The sequence below is a fragment of the Cherax quadricarinatus genome, chromosome 28 (assembly GCF_038502225.1).
Source record: "Cherax quadricarinatus isolate ZL_2023a chromosome 28, ASM3850222v1, whole genome shotgun sequence".
In the NCBI taxonomy this organism is placed as follows: domain Eukaryota; kingdom Metazoa; phylum Arthropoda; class Malacostraca; order Decapoda; family Parastacidae; genus Cherax; species Cherax quadricarinatus.
In genome coordinates this window covers 6,546,213-6,571,295 of record NC_091319.1, presented here as the reverse complement: position 1 = coordinate 6,571,295, position 25,083 = coordinate 6,546,213, and the positions used below count along the sequence as shown (strand labels likewise).

Sequence of the window (25,083 nt, the reverse complement as noted above, 5' to 3'; positions counted from 1 at the left end):
GAGAGTCTTCCTTTGAACAAAATCAAAGACTCATCAATAACAAGCTTCCTGAAGGGATAAAAATACATACAGCACTTTTGTTTCAGGTACATAAACACACATCTGATCTTATATAACCTGTCGCTTCTGTCAGGCCTGGTTTTGTCTGAAAAGTGTAACATACGTAACAGTAACACAAATCTATTCACTGGTATAATGTCACTGAAACCAGGGGTTGAAATCAGGCGGTCTGTTGCCCAGTATGTGTTGACACTATGCTTATACACATGTGGCATAAGCATTATTGTGGCAAAGAACAGATACATCTCAGCCACAGTTGTGTCCTTCCACTGGTGTAGGTGTGATCTTGGTGACAGAATAGTGTTTGCCATGGTGTACTCAATAGTATGTATTGCTTTCCCTGACAATAATGTCCATCAGGGGTTCATCGAAGAATAACTGAAAGCATTCCAGTTCAGTGGGATTGTTCCCAAGTGTACATGATGGCCGTATTCCACTTTGTCCTCCATCAAAGTCATGGGGATTGGGAACAAACTCGTCATCTTGCTGCCAATCCCAGATGCGGTCAGCTGGTGCGTTCTGGATATTGTAATGTGGTTGTGGTTGTTGTGGGAGTGTGGGGTCGGGTGAGGCTGGTTGTAATTGTGCAGAGTCAGCAGTGCGGGTAGTAGCGTGGCCTGCTGCTGGTGTCACATGACTCATGCCACCATCACTATCACCACCACCGCCTGCTGCCTCACTTGCATCACTGATACCCATCGTAACAATATCATCATCTTCACTATCAGGACGTGGTGTAGGGCCACGGGATGTGCTCCGAGATGTACTCCTTCCTCTTGGAAGAGCATATGGCACACTACCAGACCGCATGCGACGTCGTATATACTGCCGCTTCACTGGGGAATATTCACCCTCACTGTCACAACTAGAGCTGCTTTCAATAACCTTGAAATCACTATCACTTTCACTGCTCACATCTGAGTCTTGTACACAGGCAAATAGTTTCCTCTTTCGTCCTGGTACAGGTGAACATGAACGAGCCGGCCCAGCACCAGAGGTGGAAGGTTGTGGGTCATCTGGGTTTTCATCACTAATTATGTTATCCTGGGCACTTTTTTCGGTCACACCCGCTTCAAAACCAGGGAATTCACTTTCACTGACACTTTCATCACTGTTTGAGGTATCACTTGGGAACAAAAGACCTCCAATCCGCCGAGGAGTGAGGAACTTCTTACCGCGAGGCATGGTGAAAATGGACTACCAAGATGGCGTTCCCACAATGCACTGCTGAGTCCCAGATTTTTTTCACAGGGTGCACACCAACCACTGAGACCCATTCTCTCTCGTGTAGGCCTACCAGCCCTCTCTCGCTTGATTTGAAGCCGCTAGAATTTATGCGTATAGATACGTCAAACACGGTATCTCCCATGACGTATACATACGACCGCGACAGTCAAGGGGTTAATTGAGAAAAATTATATAGAACTGTATTATTAACATGGTGTAAATAGTGAATAAATAAATAAAATGAAACAAAACAATAATTTATATTTATTTACATATATGTTTATTTATTTTTAAAACATCAGCTGCCTCCCACCAAGGTAGGGTGACCTAAAAAAGAAGAAAAACTTTCATTACTCACTCCAGAGGCATGCCAATATTACAGTTCAAAACTGCAAATATCCCCACCTCTCCTTCAGAGTGCAGGCACTGTACTACCACCATCTAACCTAACTTAACCTCCCTGACCAATGTATGGCATCACTGCCTCCCTTACTTCATCAACATTAACAGCTCCTCAAAATATTCTTACCATCTTCCCAATTCCTCCAATTCCCCACCTAACTCCTCTCTTCTATTTTTAACTGTCAAATCCATTTGTTACCCAAGGCTTTCTCAACCTATTAACCCTTTGACTGTCGCGACCCCAAATCCTAAAGTCTCTCTCTCTGTTGCAAAATATTAAAAAAAAAAATGATTTTTTCTTATGAAATGACAGAGAATCTTTTCCCAATGATAATGGCACCAAAAGCATTAAATTTGATGGAAAACTTACGGAATTACGCTCTTGCAAAGTTAGCAATCTCAGCGACATATATGCATCAGCGGTTTCACCCACTTTGAGCCCTATTTTCGGCCAATTCCATTGTTCCAGGCTACCAAACTCATAGCTAATTTTTTAGAACTTCATTTGTTTTATCGATTTAGTACAAGAAATAGCCCATTTACTGATTTCAGCTACCCAATAAAGTGGTCAGAAATTGGCAATGTGGCCAACGTGCAAATTAAAAAAAAATGCCAATATCAAAATAGAGTCCAGAATAAACAATGCAGACATTCCTGTCACTAAAATAACACTTTCTCCGTTCATTAGTCACATCTCCAGGCCCCTCTTATATTATTCTTGCTTTCTATTTTGAATTTTCGTTCACACAAAAAATAGAAGATTTACTGTTACGCAGACTACTGCATTATTGTAATAATTGTATAAATAATGTCAACCCATTCGTGACTGCGTATTAGAATGGCAAGTTGGACACTTATTGGACGGTGACGTGATTTGTTTACTCTGAATACCAGCAAAAATCGAAAATTTCCACTATTTTGAGCTACACTTCAAGGTCCTTTTCATCGTGAAACCAATCAAGATCATCTCTATTTCTGTAATATGTCTTCCATTCTATCAAATGAGACCAAGAAAACGAGAATACAACCATAACTACTATATGAAAATACACCTCGAAGTCGGCTTTTTAATCCAAAAACAAGATCAGAGTTTTTTTTTTCTCAATATGCACTGCGTGCTGCTGGATTTTTTTTATACTGCGCACACTGACCACACCAACCCATTCTTTCACATGTGGGCCTACCAGCTTTCTCCCGTTTGATTTGAAGCCGCTAGAATTTTGGCGTATTAATACGTCAAAAACACTGGCTCGTAAGATGTATATATACAGCTGAAACAGTCAAAGAGTTAAATCTCACCCCAAAATTTTTTCTTAGTCTCAGCAAAATGTGTTGAAAGAACCTCACCCACCCTTTCATTTGCTCTCCTTGTACACTCCCTCACCACTTTCTTAACCTCTCTTGTATCACTTCTGCTTTGTAAAAACCTCTCATATGCTAACTTTTTCTCTCTTGCTACTCTCTCTACCTCATCATTCCACCAGCTGCTCCTCTTCCCTCCCACACCCACCTTCATATATCCATGAACTTCTGCTGAACATTCTAACACTGCATTCTTAAATCAGTTCTATGACTTATACTCTTGGTCACCTTGCATCACCTTAAATTTCTGTGCTCCAAATTTTCTGCATGCTATTCACACTATACACTGCTATTATTGTTATTTTTACAAACACAAAGTAGCACTTACTATGTAATCCTTCTAAATACCCACCACTTAAACTGAATTTCCTACGCTTAAGTTGTCAAGAAAGCTGTCTAATGGGCATTGTTAAATGTCAAATTATAAAATACCTAGCTATGTGACCCATATTCTTTGCAAATATAGCTATTTCAAAACATGAATAATAGCTCTCTATATGTGAAAGAAAATGTTACATTCTTGACTTTGGTAAGCCAAGATATACTGTCAAGAGTTGCAAGTGTACAGAATAGGTGATTACATAGTTGTTATTCTGTTAGGTTAAACGTCTATGAACTCTACACAAATAACCCACACATAGGAGAGAGGAGCTTATGACGATGTTTCGGTCCGACTTGAACCATTTACGAGTCACTTTGTAAATGGTCCAAGTCAAACTGAAACATCATCGTAAGCTCCTCTCTCTCATATGCGGGTTATTTGTGTATTTTTCCAGTCATGGTATTGTGCCTTTTTGTTATTTTTGTCTATAAACTCTATGAGTGCCATTTCACCTCTACACCATTAAACAAGAATGCTTTTATCCATAAAACAATTATTACAGTAAACTCTGTATATCTGTACGGACAGATGTTCATCTCTCACTGTATATACCATTAGCGGTAAGATGTTCAAAGCCATAAGAGTTTTCAAGGAGCAAAACACATTTTTAGATTGTGTAAGATTATTATTACATTTAAGGGAAAGTGCTAAACTCACTGGGGTTATACAGCACTGGGGGAATAGGAGGTAAATAGGTTTGACTGAAGGGAAGAAAATCCAATTTCTTGGATCAAGAGCCCTTCATCAGCATCAAGGAGTATCCCTTAAGCCGGGAAGAAAAAACAGTGGGGCTCCGACATGGATGTGTGATTATCACCATAGTTGTCTCATATGTTATAAAAGGATTTTAATTAAGAGAAGCAAAGGTTACTAGGTTGGGAATGGTGTACTCACTTTAAGAGAAAATGAATAATATTTTAATGGCAACTGTCGTATAGTTTATTTGTAAATGACAAGTGTTATTTGTATATTCTAAAGAGAAAATGCAGAAGCCAATATAGGAATTGGAAAAGATGTACATAGCATTACTATAATCTCACAGAAAGCACTTGACTCATATGGATCATTCAAGTTAGAGAAGGGTGTGCAAAAGGAAGCTGAAATTGAATATATAAAAAAGTAACATTTATAAGTAATATCATTAAGATATTTGCTTTCTGGAGGAACATCTAAACTGTCATATATGTGTGCCTCTGGCAAGACAGTGATAGTGTGAATGATGGTGTTTTTTCTTTTTTGGGGGTGGGGGGTCACCCTGCCTCGGTGGGAGACGACCAGCGTGTTAAAAAAGAATTATTAAAATCATTATTATTTTCATGGGAAGAGTTTAACCCTTTGAGGGTTTTGGTCGTACTAGTACGTTTTACGCGTAGGGGTTTTTGACGTACTAGTACTCATAAATTCTAGCGGCCTCAAATCTAGTGGGAGAAAGCTGGTAGGCCTTCATATGAAAGAATGGGTCTATGTGGTCAGTGTGCACAGTCTAAAAAAAATCCTGCAGCACAGTGCATAATGAGAAAAAAAAAACTTTGACCATTTTTTTTTAATAAATCAGCAACTTTGCAGTGTATTTTCGTATGGTATTTATTGTTGTATTCTAGTTTTCTTGGTCTCATTTTATAGAATGGAAGACATATTACAGAAATTGAGATGATTTTGACTGGTTTTACAATGAAAGGTGCCTTGAAATTGAGCTCAAAGTAGCAGAAATGTTCGATTTTTACCAAACTTCAAAAGTAAACAAATCGTGCCAAGCGTGCAATACACGTCAACTGGTGAGTCTAATATTCTTTTACAAGTGCACCAATAATATTTATACCATTTTTTACACTAATGCAGTAGTCTGCATAACAGTAAATCTTATATTTTTTGTGAGAATAAAAATTCAAAGTGGAAAGCAAAAGAATATAAGAGGGGCCTTGAGACGTGACTAATGACTAGAGGAAATGTCATTTTAGTGCCAGGAATGTCTTTCTTGTTTATTCTGGACCCTATTCGGAAATTGGCATCTTTTGAAATTTGTGTGAAATTGGCAAAATTGCTAAATTCTGACCACTGTACTGGATAGTTGAATTTATAAATTGGTGGTTTCTTGCACCCATTCGATAGAAAAATTGGAGTTCTAGCGAAATATTTATGTTTTTTGTCGACTAGTACAGTGAAATTGGCCGAAAATGGGGCTCAAAGTGGGCAAAATCGCCGATGCGTAAACATCGCCGAGACCGCTAACTTTGCGAGAGCATAATTCCGTAAGTTTTCTATCAAATTTCAAACTTTTGGTGTCTTTATGATCGGGAAAAGATTCTCTATCTTTTCATAAGAGAAAATAATTTTTTTTTTTTTTAAATTTGGCCGACCCTGAGAACGAGTTTCGGAGAGGGCCTGTCGACCCTCAAAGGGTTAACTCATAATTATCTACTTTTGTTTACAGTACTGTATCTTTCTCTCACTACTGGAGCAGAGCTATGCTCATAGCATCGAGTCTTCATAACTGATTCGGGCAATTTTTTTTAAATTTCTGGTGGTGCTGTACTTACTACCTCTGGTAATCTACTCGATTATTCTACTACTCAATTTGCGAAGAACTTTCAAGTATCCTTTGACAACTCTTCTTCCTCAGTGTATAGCTTTTACCTTAATAGATCTCCATTGTGGGTGAAACTTTGTACAATAGATGTTTCTCCCTGCTAAGAGTGTCCTTGAAATTACCCAGCTATGAGCACTTGTTCTGCTTGTTGATTCTGATAGTAAATCTTCCAAATAAATTCTTTTTCTGTCCTTTTATGATCTTTTATATGGCCAAAGATGGCATATAAAATACTTACAGCCTTTCTTTATAACTTATATTTTTTTAAGCTCTGGGAGCCATTTTGTAGGCCATCTTTGGACTTTTTCTAGCTTGTCTGTATGTTTTTAAAGATGTAGGCACTATACTGCCACTACATACATTTTAATTTTAGTCTAACATATGTTGTGGAAAACATTTTCATAATTTCCCTTCCCCTCACATACATAAAAGTTATTTTGAAATTGGCCCATGTGAAAAGAAGTTGCAAACAAATTAATTTATGTCATCTACTGGTGACATGCTTGTTAATGGTGACTCCTAGATCCCACTCAATGTAAAATAACTCGAATATTATGTAACACAATCGATATTTTTTTATATCACTTTGTGTTTACTTTCTCTCATTTCTATTACATAACATTTATTCACATTAAATTCCATTGTACATCCCTCAGTCCACTTGCTACACAGCAAGGGAGATGGGGATGGTGTTGGAAGATGTAGTGTCAGTCAAAGATGATACAGATCATCACTGCCAGTAAAGAAATCATAGAAAGAACTTGCATCAAAGAAGTGGCCTTTAGAGAGGAGGGTAGACAGAGGAAGTATATCAGAGCACTGAAGGTGATCCCAAAAATGAAACTGTCATAGTATCTGATGACTAGGAAAATCACTCAAGTAATGTCGGACTCAGGATAACACAAAAGTTTTCTCAAAGAAAGATTTAATTATAATCAGAGTGGATGGCTTTTCCAGAAAGAATTTAAGACATATGGGCAAATAAATGTATCAATCAAATTATATACATCAACATGTAAGACAGAATATTAAATTAGGAGTAGCTGACATGCTGTCAACTTTGGTCTTAGGTGCCACAAGAAAAAATAAAAATTTTATAGTATGATTACGATCCCTAGGAAATTTTTTTATATACTACTGGAGATAATGTATGTGGACAAGTACTTACAAAGTAAAAAGAAAAACAAGAATAAGACAGGTTTAATTATAAAACATGTTTCAAGTAATCAGAGAGTGCAATGAATTACAGAGAAATGTAAATAAAATATATGACAAAAATCAAGGAGCTGATGGCTAATGTTGTGAATAAAAGAGGTGGAAACCTACCACTAACTGAAATTATAGTGAAAAGAATTAAGAGACTGAAGTGAAATTTATTAAAGCAACTGTCAGGTTTATCCAAGTAAAAAAGAGCTCAAGGTGTGGCTATATGAGGGAAATAAGAATAAAATTTGTGGCACTATGAGGGTAAGAACTAAAGGTGTTGCACTATGAGAAGGTAAGAACCAAAGGTGTTGAAAAATGAAAAGATAAGGGATGTGTAATGTCACCATGGTTGTTTAATATATTTATAGATGGGGTTGTAAAGGAAGTAAATGCTAGGGTGTTTGGGAGAGGGGTGGGATTAAATTATGGGGAATCAAATTCAAAATGGGAATTGACACAGTTACTTTTTGCTGATGATACTGTGCTTATGGGAGATTCTAAAGAAAAATTGCAAAGGTTAGTGGATGAGTTTGGGAATGTGTGTAAAGGTAGAAAGTTGAAAGTGAACATAGAAAAGAGTAAGGTGATGAGGGTGTCAAATGATTTAGATAAAGAAAAATTGGATATCAAATTGGGGAGGAGGAGTATGGAAGAAGTGAATGTTTTCAGATACTTGGGAGTTGACGTGTCGGCGGATGGATTTATGAAGGATGAGGTTAATCATAGAATTGATGAGGGAAAAAAGGTGAGTGGTGCGTTGAGGTATATGTGGAGTCAAAAAACGTTATCTATGGAGGCAAAGAAGGGAATGTATGAAAGTATAGTAGTACCAACACTCTTATATGGGTGTGAAGCTTGGGTGGTAAATGCAGCAGCGAGGAGACGGTTGGAGGCAGCGGAGATGTCCTGTTTAAGGGCAATGTGTGGTGTAAATATTATGCAGAAAATTCGGAGTGTGGAAATTAGGAGAAGGTGTGGAGTTAATAAAAGTATTAGTCAGAGGGCAGAAGAGGGGTTGTTGAGGTGGTTTGGTCATTTAGAGAGAATGGATCACAGTAGAATGACATGGAAAGCATATAAATCTATAGGGGAAGGAAGGCGGGGTAGGGGTCGTCCTCGAAAGGGTTGGAGAGAGGGGGTAAAGGAGGTTTTGTGGGTAAGGGGCTTGGACTTCCAGCAAGCGTGCGTGAGCGTGTTAGATAGGAGTGAATGGAGACGAATGGTACTTGGGACCTGACGATCTGTTGGAGTGTGAGCAGGGTAATATTTAGTGAAGGGATTCAGGGAAACCGGTTATTTTCATATAGTCGGACTTGAGTCCTGGAAATGGGAAGTACAATGCCTGCACTTTAAAGGAGGGGTTTGGGATATTGGCAGTTTGGAGGGATATGTTGTGTATCTTTATATGTTTATGCTTCTAGACTGTTGTATTCTGAGCACCTCTGCAAAAACAGTGATAATGTGCGAGTGTGGTGAAAGTGTTGAATGATGATGAAAGTATTTTCTTTTTGGGGATTTTCTTTCTTTTTTGGGTCACCCTGCCTCGGTGGGAGACGGCCGACTTGTTGGAAAAAAAAAAAAAAAAAAAAAAAAGAAACAAAGGTGCAGCACTATGAAAGTGGTAAGAGGTAAAGGTGTAGCTCTATGAGAGAACAAGAGGCAACTGTGGTAATACTGTTGAATAAAAGATTATATGGCAAGAAATTCAGATGTTTTAAATCAAGAATTATGTATAGCAGTAGCAGTAGCAGTAGCAGTAGTAGTAGTAGTAGTAGTAGTGGTAGTAGTAGTAGTAGTAGTAGTAGTAGTAGTAGTATTGTGTGCCATGTTTAACATACTGAACTATAATGCTTAACTATAATCTATTAATTTTTTTTTCAACAAACCGGCCGTATCTTACCAAGGCAGGGTGGCCCAAAAAGAAAAAAGAAAGTTTCTCTTTTTAAATTTAGTAATTTATACAGGCGAAGGGATTACTAGGCCCTTGTTCCCGGCATTTTAGTCGCTTCTTACAACATGCATGGCTTACGGAGGAAGAATTCTGTTCCACTTCCCCATGGAGATAAGAGGAAATAAACAAGAACAAGAAAGAAAATAGAAGAAAACCCAGAGAGGTGTGTATATATACGCTTGTACATGTATGTGTAGTGTGACCTAAGTGTAAGTAGTAGTAGTAGCAAGACGTACCTGAAATCTTGCATGTTTATGAGACAGAAAAAAGACACCAGCAATCCTACCATCATGTAAAACAATTACAGGTTTCCACTTTACACTCACTTGGCAGGACGGTAGTACCTCCCTGGGCGGTTGCTGTCTACCAACCTACTACCTCTAATCTACTAATATCATTACTATTTTATTTATATAGTATATCAGCAAATCATTAACAATTATTATTAATAATAATGTTCTTTTAATCTAAGAGGGGTTGTTGAGGTGGTTTGGTCATTTAGAGAGAATGGATCACAGTAGAATGACATGGAAAGCATATAAATCTATAGGGGAAGGAAGGCGGGGTAGGGGTCGTCCTCGAAAGGGTTGGAGAGAGGGGGTAAAGGAGGTTTTGTGGGTAAGGGGCTTGGACTTCCAGCAAGCGTGCGTGAGCGTGTTAGATAGGAGTGAATGGAGACGAATGGTACTTGGGACCTGACGATCTGTTGGAGTGTGAGCAGGGTAATATTTAGTGAAGGGATTCAGGGAAACCGGTTATTTTCATATAGTCGGACTTGAGTCCTGGAAATGGGAAGTACAATGCCTGCACTTTAAAGGAGGGGTTTGGGATATTGGCAGTTTGGAGGGATATGTTGTGTATCTTTATATGTTTATGCTTCTAGACTGTTGTATTCTGAGCACCTCTGCAAAAACAGTGATAATGTGCGAGTGTGGTGAAAGTGTTGAATGATGATGAAAGTATTTTCTTTTTGGGGATTTTCTTTCTTTTTTGGGTCACCCTGCCTCGGTGGGAGACGGCCGACTTGTTTAAAAAAAAAAAAAAAAAAAAAAAAAAAAAATGTTCTTTTATAGGTAGTAGGTTGACAGACAGCAACCACCTGTCAAACAAGTGTGAAACAGAAACCTGTGATTGTTTTACACGATGGTAGGATTGTTGGTGTCTTTACTTCCTGTCTCACAAACACACAAGACAATATGTACAGCTTGCTACTTCTACCTAAATTTAGGTCACACTACTCATGCATATACATGTATATGTATACACATCCATCTGAGTTTTCTATTTTCTTAACCCTTTCAGGGTCCGTCCCGTAGATCTACGGCTTTGCGTTTAGTGTCCAAACCGTAGATCTACGTCATGAGCTCAGCTCACTCTGATAAACTGTGAGTGGTACACTTGGGCCTAGATATGAGAGAATACATCTATGTGGTATGTGTGCACCACATAAAACAAATCCTGCAGCACACTGTGTATAATGAGAGAAAAAACTGAAACCAAGATTTTCGATTAAAACAGCAACTTTGCAGTGTTTTTTCGTATGTTTTTTATAGTTGTATTTGCAATTTCTTGGTCTCATTTGATAGAATGGAAGACATATTACAGAAATAGAGATGATTTTGATTGGTTTTAGCACCGGAAATGGCTTGAAACTGAGCTCAAAGTAGCGGAAATGTTAAATTTTTGTCGATGTTCAAGAGTAAACAAACGACCTCACACGTCTAATACACGCCAGCTGGTGGATCTAATACACATTCACAAATGTGGTGATGATATTTATACAATTATTACAATATTGCATAACAGTAAATCTTCTATTTTTCGGTGTGAATAAAAATTCATTATGTAAATAAAAAATAAAAATGGGATTTATTTGTAAAGCCTCAAAACGTAACTAATGAACCAAGGAAATGTTAGTTTAGTGCCAGGAATGCCTACATTGTTTATTCTGGATGCTATTTTGAAATTGGAATATTTTGAACTTTGTGTTAAATTGGCCAAATTACCAATTTCCGATCACTTTATTTTGTAGTTGAAACAGTTGACTTGGCGATTTCTTGTGCTCAATCGATAGAATAGAAGTAATACTAGTAAAATAGCTAAGAATTTGGTCGACTGGAATGATGTAATTGGCCTAAAATGGAAGTCAAAGTCGGCAAAATCGCCGATTCGTAAATATCGCTGACACATCAAAATTCGCGAGAGCATAATTTCGTCAATTTTCCATCAAATTTCGTACTTTTTGTTTTATTACCTTCGCAAAAAGATTCTCTACCATTTCATAAGAAAAAATAACAAAATTTTTTTTTGGAAAATTCTTGGACACTGGGGCACCACTTCAGATTTGGGCCTTGGACCCTGAAAGGGTTAATACCCCCTTTTTATTTATTATTTATTAACACATCAGCCATCTCCCAAGGCAGGGTGGCCCGAAAAAGGGAAACTTTCACCACCATTCACTCCATCACTGTCTTGCCCGAGGTGCACTTACACTGCAGTTATAAAACTGTAACATTAACACTCCTCCTTCATAGTGCAGGCACTGTACTTACCATCTCCAGGACTCAAGTCTGGCCTGCCAGTTTCCCTGAATCCCTTCAAAAATGTTACCTAGCTCACATTCCAACAGTACATCAAGTTCTAAAATCCATTTCCCTCCATTTTTCTTATCTAACACACTCACACATGCTTGCTGGAAGTCCAAGCCCCTCTCACACAAAACCTCCTTTAACCCCACCGTCCAGCCTTTCCTAGGCTGACCCATACCCCGCCTTCCCTCCACTACAGATTCACACACTCTCAAAGCCATTCTATTTTGTTACATCCTCTCTACATGTCCAAACCACCTCAACAACCCCTCTGGATAACAGTTTTAGTAATCCCGTACCTCCTCCTAATTTCCAAACTACAAATTCTCTGCATTATATTTACACCACACATTGTCCTCAAGACATGACATCTCCACTGTCTCCATCCTTCTCCTTGTTGCAACATTCACCACCCATCCTTCACGCCCATATAAGTGTTGGTATAACTATACTCTCATACGTTCTCCCCTTTGCTTCCATGGACAAAGTTCTTTGTCTCCACAGACTCCTAAGTGCACAACTCACCTTTTTCCCCTCATCAATTCTATGATTCACCTCATCTTTCATAGACCCATCCGCTGACACGTCCACTACTAAATATCTAAATACATTCACCTCCTCCATACTCTCTCCCTCCAATCTGACATCCAATCTTTCATTACCATATTTTTTTTGTTGTCATCATTGGTTAGTGTTTTTATTTAATAAATGTATGGAAGAGAGTAAGGTACCTAAGGATTGGCAGAGAACATGCATAGTTCCTTTGTATAAAGGCAGAGGGGACAAAAGAGAGTGCAAAAATTATAGGAAAATAAGTCTGTTGAGTTCTAGGTAGTAGGTTGGTAGACAGCAACCGCCCAGGGAGGTGCTACCGTCCTGCCAAGTGATTGTAAAACGAAAGCCTGTAACTGTTTTACATGATGGTAGGATTGTTGGTGTCTTTTTTGTCTCATAAACATGCAAGATTTCAGGTACGTCTTGCTACTTCTACTTACACTTAGGTTACACTACACATACATGTACAAGCATATATACACACACCCCTCTGGGTTTTCTATTTTCTTTCTAGTTCTTGTTCTTGTTTATTTCCTCTTATCTCCATGGGGAAGTGGAACAGAATTCTTCCTCCGTAAGCCATGCGTGTTGTAAGAAGCGACTAAAATGCCAGGAGCAAGGGGCTAGTAACCCCTCCTCCTGTATAAATTACTAAATTTGAAAAGAGAAACTTTAGTTTTTCTTTTTGGGCCACCCTGCCTTGGTGGGATACGGCCGGTTTGTTGAAAGAAGAAAGAAGTCTGTTGAGTATACCTGGTAAAGTGTATGGTAGAGTTATTACTGAAAGAATTAAGAGTAAGATGGAGAGCAGGATAGCAGATGAACAAGGAGGCTTTAGGAAGGGTAGGGGGTGTGTAGACCAAGTGTTTACAGTGAAACATAAGTGAAGAGTATTTACGTAAGGGTAAAGAGGTATGTGTGGCATTTATGGATTTGGAAAAGGCATATGATAGGGTGGATAGGAGGGCAATGTGGCAGACATTGCAAGTGTATGGAACAGGAGGTAGGTTATTTTAAGTGGAGAAAAGTTTTTACGAGGATAATGAGGCTCAGGTTAGAGTATGTAGGCGAGAGGGAGATTATTTCCCAGTAAAAGTAGGCCTTAGACAGAGATGTGTGATGTCACCATGGTTGTTCAATATAATTTATAGAAGGAGTTGTAAGAGAAGTGAATGCTTAGGTGTTGGCAAGAGGTGTGGGGTTAAAAGATAAAGAATCTAATAGAAAGTAGGAGTTGTCACAGTTGCTCTTTGCTGATGATACTGTGCTTTTGGGGGATTCTGAAGAGAAGTTGCAGAGGTTGGTTGATGAATTTGGTAAGGTATGTAAAAGAAGAAAATTAAAAGTGAATACAGGAAAGAGTAAAGTGATGAGGATAACAAAAAAATTAGGTAACGGAAGATTGGATATCAGATTGGAGGGATAGAGTACGGAGGAGGTGAATGTGTCAGCAGATGGGTCTATGAAGGATGAAGTGAATCGTAGAATTAACAAGGAAAAAGGTGAGTGGTGCACTGAGGAGTCTGTGGAGACAGAACTTTATCCATGAAAGCAAAGCGGGGAATGTATGAGAATATAGTTATACCCATACTCTCATATGGATGTAAGGCATGGGTTGTGAATGTTCCAACAAGGAGAAGGCTGGAGGCAGTGGAGATGTCATGTCTGAGGGCAACGTGTAGTGTGAATATAATGCAGAAAATCTGTAGTTTTGGAGATCAGGAGGAGGTGTGGGATTACCAAAACTATTATCCAGAGGGCTGAGGAGGGGTTATTGAGATGGTTTGGACATGTAGAGAAGTTGGAACGAATTAGAATGACTTCGAGTGTATAAATCTGTAGTGGAGGAAAGGCAGGGTAGCGGTTGGCCTAGGAAAGGTTGGAAGGAGGGGGTAAAGGAGGTTTTGTGTGTGAGGCGCTTGGATTTCCAGCAAGCATGCGTGAGCGTGTTAGATAGGAGCTAATGGAGACAAATGGTTTTTAGGACTTGACGTGTTGCTAAAGAGTAAGCAAGGTAACATTTATGAAGGGATTCAGGGAAACCAGAAGGCCAGACTTGATTCCTGGAGATGGGAAGTACAGTGCTGGCACTCTGAAGGAGGGGTGCTCATGTTGCAGTTTTATAACTGTAGTGTACGCATGCCTCTGGCAAGACAGTGATGGAGTGAGTGATGATGAAAGTTTTTCTTTTTCAGGCCACCCTGCCTTGGTGGGAAATGACTGATATGTTAATAATAATATAATCATCATCACCTTACTCTTTCCTATATTCACTTTTAATTTTCTTCTTTTACATACCCTACCAAATTCATCCACCAACTTCTGAAACTTCTCTTCAGAATCTCCCAAAAGCATAGTGTCATCAGCAAAGAGCAACTGTGACAACTCCCACTTCGAGTTAGATTCTTTATCTTTTAACCCCACACCTCTTGCCAACACCCGAGCATTTCACTTCTCTTACAACCCCATCTATAAATATAATGAACAACCATGGTAACAACACACATACTTGTCTAAGGCCCACTTTTACTAGGAAATATTTTCCTTTTTCCTACATACTCTAACCTGAGCCTCACTATCCTCGTAAAAACTCTTCACTGCTTTCAGTAACCTACCTCCTATTCCATACACTTGCAACATCTGCCACACTGCCCCCCTATCCACCCTGTCATATGCCTTTTCTAAATCCATAAATGCCACAAAAACCTCTTTATCCTTATCTACATACAGTTCACCTATATGTTTCACTGTAAACACTTGGTCTACACACCCCTTACCTTTCCTAAAGCCTCCTTGTTCATCTGCTATCCTACTCTCCATCTTACTCTTGATTCTTTCAATAATAACTCTACCATACACTTTACCAGGTATACTCAACAGACTTATTTACCTATAATTTTTTCACTCTCTTTTGTCCCCTTTGTCTTTATAATAGTTTTTTGTTCTTATTTATTTCCTTACATCTCCATGGAAGTGAAAAAGAATCCTTCCTCCATAAGCCATGCATGTAATTAGATTCAACTAAAATGCCAGGAGCAAGGAGCTAGTAAACCCTTCTCCTGTATAAATTACTAAATGTAAAATGAAAACTCATTCTTTCTTTCTTTTTATGGGTCACCCTGCTTTAGTGGGAGACAGCCAGTTAAAATAAAAAAATTCATGGGAGGAGCACTAAACCCACAAAGCCATACAGCACCGTGGGTGGTACAGGGAGGCATTCAGGTTTGATCCAAGATAGGTTTAATTCCTTAGATCAAGAGCCCCCCTCACCAATATTCAGGAACCTCCCTTAAAGGGGTTTTTATAGTAGTATTATAATTTACAACTGCCAATTTTCCATTAACTTATATTCATATACATACTGTATTTTCTTTTAACAAGCTTCCTAGAAATGCTGCATGTACAACTGGGTTTAAAAGTGCATTACTCTTCCATTTTCTGTAGCCACTGATTAGCTATACAATACTCATGTAATGCTTGTGAATGAGAGAAAGGAAGATACCCAAAGATTGGCAAAGAGTATGTGTAGTTTCTTTGTACAGAGGGAAAGAGAACAGTGGACTTCAGGTCTAGAGATGGGAAGTACATCTTGATTCACTCTGAAAGCTTGGAGAAGTTCTTTTGTTTAGATTATTATAGTCATGCCTGATTGCAGTTTGGAGAGTTATATGAATTATGATGTCTGTAAACCTCTGGCAAGACAGCTATTGAATGAAAAGTGAATTTTCTTTTGAGTACCCTACCTTGGTGGGAAATGCCGAAGAGATACAAAAAAAATCTCTTAATCATGCTGCACTAGGAAATGTGTATGGCAGAATTGTAATTGGAACTTTAGTAAAGAGAGAGCTGTTTTTTGATTTGTGGATTTGAACAAAGAGTATGACATGTTGGCTCAAGAGCAATGAGGCAAGGTGCAAATGTACTGAATTGGTGGCAAGGTGTTTAAAATTGAAAAGGCTTATTAGAAGGATAACAACACAGATTAGAGAGCACAGAAAATTGGAATGATTTCCAGTAAGAGTGGGACTTAAACAAAGATGTCTAATATTGCTATGTTTATTTAATGTGCTTTTAAACTGGGTTATAATGGTTGATAGAGCTGCAGTTTCAGAGTTGTCACAGATGGTGCTTGGAGATACAACAAAGATGTTGGGAGATTTGGAAGAAAATCTGAAGAGGTTGGTGGAGTTTGTAAAAGTGCATAAATTATGGAGAAAGTGAATGCATGAAAAAGCATGGTGATGAGACTAGGTAAAAATATAGTACATGTATCTAGAATAGAGGCACTCTCAGAGGCTGGGAGAGAAGTGCCGGATGTACAGTAGCTCTTGGACCTGCCTCATGAAGTTCATCTTACTGAGTTAAGTCTTACTGTATTTATGTTTAAACCCATGATAGGAGTAAGCATCTACTGCATTACTGTCTAGCTCATATCACTTCTTAACTACTGTTACACTGAAGAAATGTTTCCTGGCTTCTGACTTAGCTGAGTGTAGTTTCCATCACTCTCTTTGCTCTGTATTTTTTCCTGGTGAAGAGTCTGTTTTTTGTTATACCTTGCCTATAAAATACATTATTATGTATGCTGTGATCACATCATCTCTTGTTCTGCTTTAATCCAGGGACAAGAGATCTAGCTTGTGCATTCTTTCCTCATACCTCTAGCTTCACAACTCCAGAGTAAGTCTGGAGGCATATTTTGATCAAATGTTGCTTTGGTTTTGCAATATTCTGGCACTGGTACCGCTTCACTAGCGATTCTGCTTAACGTCGTTACTGGTACAGTGAGTGTATGTGTGGGAAAGGGACATCGGGACACCAATTTGAATTCCAAAAGCATGTTATTGTGTAGTTTGGAGTCAATAGGAGTACTGTATTGTACAGTAATTGTAAGACAGTTTACTATGATAATCAAATCCAATTGTTATGGAAAATCTGGTCATGATGATCCTTCCACAACATAGCAGGAACCTAGTGTTTAATGGGTATTGATTCTATGATACAGACATTAGTACAGTGGTTACCATATGAGCCTGGGACTCTACAGAGGAATTAATTTTCATTATTTCCTTTAACAGGAGCTAGAAACTAAGATAAAAATAGAAAACTAAGAATCAAAACAGAAACATACCAGCCTAAAATCCAGATCAAAAAAAATTAAACAAGTCAGAAACAAATATACTGTACAAAAATTTGAAAAATGTGGATGAGCAGACTACATATACAGTATGTATTTGGATTTATAAAAATGCTACTGACAGAGTTCCTCAAGAGAGTTCAAAATCTGAATTTAAAAAAAAAAATATAGGAATATATAACATAAGGCAAACTTAAGGTAACCTTACTTTAATATGAAATTGCCAAGGTGGTAAAAAAAATTGAGTGAAAGTGACTGTATACATATACAGTGGACCCCCGCATAACGATCACCTCCGAATGCAACCAATTATGTAAGTGTATTTATGTAAGTGCGTTTGTACGTGTATGTTTGAGGGTCTGAAATGGACTAATCTACTTCACAATATTCCTTATGGGAACAAATTCGATCAGTACTGGCACCTGAACATACTTCTGGAGTGAAAAAATATCGTTAACCGGGGGTCCACTGTATCTGCAGATGCAAAAATTTCAAATAAAGAAATCTTAAAAAAAAAATAGAGCCTAAAATGGATGGTAGAATTTAATAAAGAAAATTATACAACAGTAATGGGAATGGGAAATGGGAAAATGAAAAAAAAAAAAAATATTAAGTTAAAACAAAACAAAGATTACCCTGAAACTTTAAGGAAATCAGATACTGAGGATCTGAGGGTGATCATGAACAATAAAAAAAAAAAATAATCACAATAGTTTAGCAGGATGGTATACACAACAAGCAGAAAGAATTAGAAAACAGAGAAGCCCTGCAGCAGGCCTACTGGCTCATGCTAGGTTCACTGTGGTTATTTAGGAAGACGTGAGTGAAGTGAATGGCCAAGGTGTACATCCCCATTTTGTTAAATACTGTAGTGTTGGTGCATTTAATAGTAAGGCTTAATGACATCTATGGAACCTGAAGAGCAGCCACCTGCATGTGGTGAGTTCTGGGTATTTTGCATGACTATGCAGATAGTTGTGTAAAGTAGCTAAGAGTTGCTCACAGTGTATACTGTCTATAACAAAAAAAGGCACAATACCGTGACTGGAGCAATACACAAATAACCCGCACATAGAAGAGAGGAGCTTACGACGATGTTTTGGTCTGACTTGGACCATTTACAAAGTCTGTGTGACTTTGTAAATGGTCCAAGTCAGACCAAAACGTCGTTGTAAGCTCCTCTCTTCTATGTGCGGGTTATTTGTGTATTGTATACTGTCTGTTTCGACAATATATACCTACTGCTTCTGGGATTAAATCTGACTGAATCCCTTTCCAAATGTGCCGTATTTACCCCTACGAGTTTAATACTTCCCTGTCAATGAAATAAATTCAAGACATCTGCACATATTTGTTACATTTTCTTGGGAAATAAGTGCAGCTTTGTCATATGCCATAAAATGTAATACTAGTTAAGAGTGCACTACACATGCATTACTACTGTTAATCTTGCAGGTGTGTAGGCAAATCTCAAAGAATTTCCCCTTAGGTAAACCTTATCACATCTGCCACATGGTACACTGTAGACCCCTGCATTCTTGGTAATGTATTACGACTAAGAATTTTGGTAATATCTTTGATGGTCTTGATGATGACCACTGCTACATCCATGTTGAACCTGCTCAGGACAGTAGATCATATTTGCCGTGACACTGTTGTATTTATGTAGATTCTTGCATTTGCAGAAAAAGATATTAGGCTGAAATTTAGGGCTAGCAAAGGTTTTCTCTGTATATTCTGGCTCGAAGAGCATAAATTTTTCAATGCAGTTTCTTTTTGCACAAAGGAAGACGACGATAGTTTCTCCCTTAGCTTTGAGAACATGGTGAGAATAAAAGTCTGCTAGATCTTCTCTATTGGTAGATTTTCTGTACATGGCGCATTTTAAGTGCTCACCTACCTTGGTAAAAAGTACGTACATCTAAAAAGGGAAGATATCCTCTTTGTTTACCTCAAGAGTAAACTGGATTGAAGACTCGATCTGGACGAGATGATCCATGAAGTTAATGCAGTTAAAGCATCTTGGTACTACAAGCTTGATGGCATTAACACATCAAAGTAATATGTCAGGCAATGATTCCACAAAAGCTGATTCTAAGTGCTCAAGATAAATATTTGGTATGGTCATGGTGAGCCCATGACCATACCAAATTTTAGACTTTAGAGTTCTGACTTGCAGGAAAACAGACCGAACACAAATCTCAAAATCAATGGAGTCTTGAACAGGCAGCGGGAAATGAAAATTGGTGACGACATGGCTGGGCAGGAAGGTGATAACTTGATCTATGGGGACCTGTGTGAAGACGGAGATGATGTCCAAGTTTGTCAGTTTCTTATTTTTGAAGTTGACATTACTGAGTTAAAAAATAGGATCTCCAAAGTGACAATGCTGAGAGTGGCTATGGTTATGTACCTAAAATGTTGGTTAAGATTTTTTCTAGTCAAAACTTCATCAAGACTGCTTTGGGCAGTTATGATCGTTGATATGATAAGAAATAGAGGAATACTTGGTTCTTGAAATTTTGAAAGCTCATAAACGTGTGCAGGTTGAGGGTAGACAGGTAGGCAATAACAAATTTTTGGCTTGGATGAAGCAAGATAGTACTCTAAGGGTTTTGGTCAGAAAACCTTTATCTTTCCAAGGTGTTTAGGGCAAGGTTTCATAGATGTTGTGGTCACTAAGTGAATCCATTAGTGTGTGTCAGACATCACCTTTGATAGCCATGATGACTCTAATCTAGAGGCTTTTACCAAAGTCTTCTAAGGCAATAAAAACATTTGTGAAGCATAGGTGTAGATGTTTCTTGGAGGGCTATGGTGAGGATTCCCAGGATGAATCCTTTAGCAAATTCAGTTCCTGTATTTGTGGTTGAGAGTAGCAAACTCAACATGCTTTTCCGGTTTCCGGATGCCAGTGGAGAATTTTAGCCTTAAACTGAGTGCCTCACTTAGGGAGTCTGAGTTGAAGTGATGAGAGGTTAAAGATGATGGAAAGTCTACCAACATTTTTCCAAGAACTCCTTCTATATAGAGTAAGAAGAATGCGATGATGTTTGGGTTTTCTATACTTCATTTCTGATGGACATTTATCTTCTAATAGGTAGTAGGTTGGTAGACAGCAACCGCCCAGGGAGATACTACCGCCCTGCCAAGTGAGTGTAAAACGAAAGCCTGTAATTGTTTTACATGATGGTAGGATTGCTGGTGTCCTTTTTCCTGTCTCATGAACATGCAAGATTTCATGTATGTCTTGCTACTTCTACTTACACTTAGGTTACACTACACATACATGTACAAGCACATACATACACACCCCTCTGGGTTTTCTTCTATTTTCTTTCTAGTTCTTATTCTTGTTTATTTCTTATCTCCATGGGGAAGTGGAACAGAATTCTTCCTCCGTAAGCCATGCGTGTTGTAAGAGGTGACTAAAATGCCGGGAGCAAGGGGCTAGTAACCTCTTCTATATATATTACTAAATGTAAAAGGAGAAACTTTCGTTTTTCCGTTTGGGCCACCCTGCCTCAGCGGGATACGGCCGGTGTGTTGAAAGAAGAAAGATATATCTTCTAATGTACATACAGATATGTATGTTCACATATGCATGTACATATATTATATACATACGTGAATATATCCCACCACAACAGGAGACCACCTTGGGAGACCACTTCGGTGGGATGCAGCCAGTTTGTTGAAAGAAGATTAATATTTTTTTTTCAATATGATGGCCATCTCCCACATATATTCATTTTCGAAGGGGAAGTGGAAAGAGAATCCTTCTTCCATAAGCCATTTGTCATAAAAGGCTATTAAAATGATGGGAGCAAGGAGCTAGTAACCCCTTCTCCTGGATAAATTACTAAATGTAAAAAAAAACCTTTCTGAAAGCATTTCTTCTTTTTCAGGTCACCCTGTCTTGGTGGGAGATGACAGGTATGTTAAAAAATATTCACATATATATTCACTCAAAGAGAGAGGGGGGGAGGTTAGCATAATGCCAAGCATATCACCAGAGGCTCACATTAACTGAATAACCTCTGCAGCCAATGCTTGTCTGGAAAATTTATGAGTAGCCTCAACGAAGAGTTATTGTGTGTCCTTTACACAACTTATGTTGGGCTATCTTAGAGTACACAGCACCAGCATGGAACCCACACCTGAGCAAGCATGTTAAGAAACTGAAGAGAGTGCAGAGGTATGCAATGGGACTAGTTCCAGAACTAAGGGGTACGAGTTTCGAGAAGAGACTACTGGAATTGAGTCTAAGGACAGTGGAGGATAGAAAAGTCAGGAAAGAATAATAATGACATAAGATACTCTGAAGAATTGATAAGATAAACAGAGATAGGCAATTTGAGAGGTGGGGAAAAAAAGTACCTGGGGGCACAGCTAGAGGTTAATGACACAGATGAGCCACAAGGATGTTAGTATTTCAGGCAGACTCCATACACAGCTTTAAGAGCAGGTATGATAGAGCCCACAAGGCATATGGGTAAGACTGCACATCTATATATACACACATGGATGATGCAATATGCTTATTCTCATGTGGCCTTTCACATTGCATTCTGCTTTAAAATGTCAACAAGAAAGATACCTCACTTGTTTTTTTAACATGTCAGCCATCTCCCACTGAGGCAAGGTAACCCAAAAAAGAAAGAAACACTTTCACCATCATTCATTCTTTTGTTTTATATACATTAACAAACACAAAACAGGTTGTTGATGCAACACCCTTCTTTCAACCTCTGAATTATTCCTTTCATACTACCCCACTATTTTCTAATTTTTTATTCTCTGTATAATATTCACATTAAATAATCATCTCAAACAATATAGTTCCAATGTATTCAACCTCTCCTCCTCCTCCTCCTCCTCCTCCTTGTGTGACATTTTAAAACTATGCATCACACTGTTACTAAAACATTACCACCACTATACTCTTTCCAATTACTGGCAGATATACCTTAATATAATATATTGGTATAAAAATCAAAAGATGAGGATAAACTCATATTTGGTATAAACAACCTCAGCAGTTAGACGCTGAGACTTAAAATTAGTCACAGTAATCACAGAATGAATACTTTTTAGGATTGAAGCCTGAATTTCTTGCCAATTCCATATTATAAATTATTTACATATTTAAAAAAAAGTGAACATGATTTTCTATGTAAAACAATCTATATTTTGTACTCAAACCTTAATACCAATATCTAACTACATATCTACTCATTAACAAAACACCAAACTCAACGACCCTACTAATGAATTCCTCGTTATGACCCTAATCTTGCAGACAACGTACTACCAATTTAGTATTTTTAAATGTACTTTTGCTGCAAAACAGAGGGTGGCTTGCTATGAAGTCACCCAAACAAGAACATTTGCAAAGTTGTAAAAGATATTGCTAAGATAAAAACAATACCCAGAGTTTATGTATTATGTAATAGTGTTAAGAAATACCCCAGAAACACCAAACAACTTGTCGACTGTACAGACTATACTTCCAAATATGACCTACAATAGTTAACATCTGATGATGGAGATACTTTCCATTCACTCAATGTTACATTCCACATAGTAATCACAGCAAGCACATTATGCTGGCAAGTTGAATAAGATAACCTCAAAACTACAAGAGATTGCAAAAACATAATAGTCACTGTAAAATACTTCCACGTTCTCTATTCCATTTATCATTACCACCTGCATGCATTCTTCCATATACACCTTGCTGATAACCATCCCATTTTACCAAATACTTTGTATTGTCAAATACCAAAATCATTCATCCCCACTGTCCACTTTTTTATTAAACATGCTTTTCACTGCTGATCATATTATACAGCTAGGAACATTAAGTATCCAGATACCTTCACTTTAAAGGAGTGAGACATTATGTGAAAAGCTGAAGATATAGGTCCTTAATATAGTCTATTATACACAAATGATGAAAGTACATACTGTAGTAGGTTAAATATAGTGGCTGCCATGTGTAAAACTATTTATTCTATTTAAATTGAAAATACAGTCCATTTACATCATATGTACAAGGGCACAATGTACTGCTAGGGCACATCCATCAAATCAGCATGTTGGAAACACTTAGGGTAATACTGACTATTAAAGGAACATCATAAACACGCAAAAGAATTATTTTATCACTTGTACATATTGCAAACGCAAATCAAAGAATAAGAAAAGTGTCACTAGCTTCACAGAGTGATGGAAAGTATCGGTGGCACCACTACATCAGTTCAGCGGGGTTATAATGGACTAACGAAGTAATGAGTTAACCCATGTCATATGTACATTTAAGTATTCAGCAAATTCCTAAGTATGCCTTTTTTTTTTTTTTTAAAACGATCATTTCTTGACAACATCAAGTCTTGTTCCATCGCCCAATATAAAACAAATACTGATTTTTCGCAAAACATTTAACTTGTAATAGGCATATCAATATGTTATCATTATATTAGCATTCAAAGACAGGTGACAACGACAAAGTTGCCATGGAGGCAAACTTAGATATCCTCCCCGAGGACACCACATGACATCATGTCGCCAGGCAGAGGGGGGTGGATTCATGTTTGTGTATAGACCTGGTGGTGTTACGTCTTGGTTATCACATCTCCATGATGACGTCCAAATGGAAGACCGCACCGTGTGGTACAGCCCACCGAATGTTATCAGCTTTTGGCTTTTCTCCTGCTTGGAAGAAAGCAAGGACAAGTAACTAGCCCTAAGAACAATAGTAACGCAATAAAAATCGAAATGATTTATCACTAAACAATAATGGATTTTAAAAGCCTACACTGACTACGATCTGTCTTTTGCATGTCACTCTTAATCGAATATTCTGGTCTAAGAAAAAAGAATTAAACCTACTTTAACCAGAAACAAGAAATACAAAATCAAGCGGAGAGAGAAAGATCAATGTTAACAGAAAATTCTACCTCTAAAACTCAGTAGTGTTCAAAAGTGTCTTCTTGACATCTTTGTGCATTTAAATTGTACAATAATAAACTAATTTTTTATATTTAAGTAAAAATGCACACAAAACAACTTGTTTCATCTTTCAATGTAAATCCACCAATATAACTATGCCTACATTCCATGACCTGAAGGCTGTTCAAATGACATGGGAAAACTGATGACAAACATAACCAGATTAATTAAACAAGAGTCAAGAATGCCACTAAATTTCCTATAAACAGAACTATCTGGAGAACTATAACACTACAGTACTGTACTTCCAATGGAAGCTTAACCTTATTCAGCCTCATCAATCTGACTGTAAGATCTCCTGACTGACATCTTAATTTTAACCTTACAACATGTAAGAAAGCTGAGGAATAATGTGATGGGACAGTGCTTCAGGTAAATGTTGCATCAACTTAATTTTAACTAGGTATTTACCATGGCATACGAATTGATTCAACTTGAAATTCATTATCATTCTACCAGACTATCATAATGACAAGATACATTTCTTAACTTGATTTTAGCAAACATTGTAGACTGCTGGTGTGCAAGTTGCAAAACACATTTGCTTAACAAAGCCATACAGCAGCTCTGAGAAGTTTCAAGTTTTATAGATATTTTATCCACTGTTTCATT

At 37.9% G+C, this 25,083-nt stretch overlaps 1 protein-coding gene across 9 annotated transcripts in view; it reads right to left on the bottom strand.

The window, feature by feature from the left end:
* Prp40 (pre-mRNA processing factor 40) overlaps nt 1–25,083 on the bottom strand; it is a 114,214-nt gene that overhangs the window by 9,178 nt on the left and 79,953 nt on the right. Inside the window, exon 20 of one of the 9 annotated variants that reach the window (XM_053782818.2) lies at nt 23,454–24,171. The exons of the other annotated variants lie outside the window; for them this stretch is intronic. Coding sequence (XP_053638793.1) covers nt 24,153–24,171 — 19 coding nt within the window. The 3' untranslated portion in view covers nt 23,454–24,152. Of the gene's footprint in view, nt 1–23,453; nt 24,172–25,083 lie in introns of those variants that run through there. 9 annotated transcript variants of the gene reach the window in all.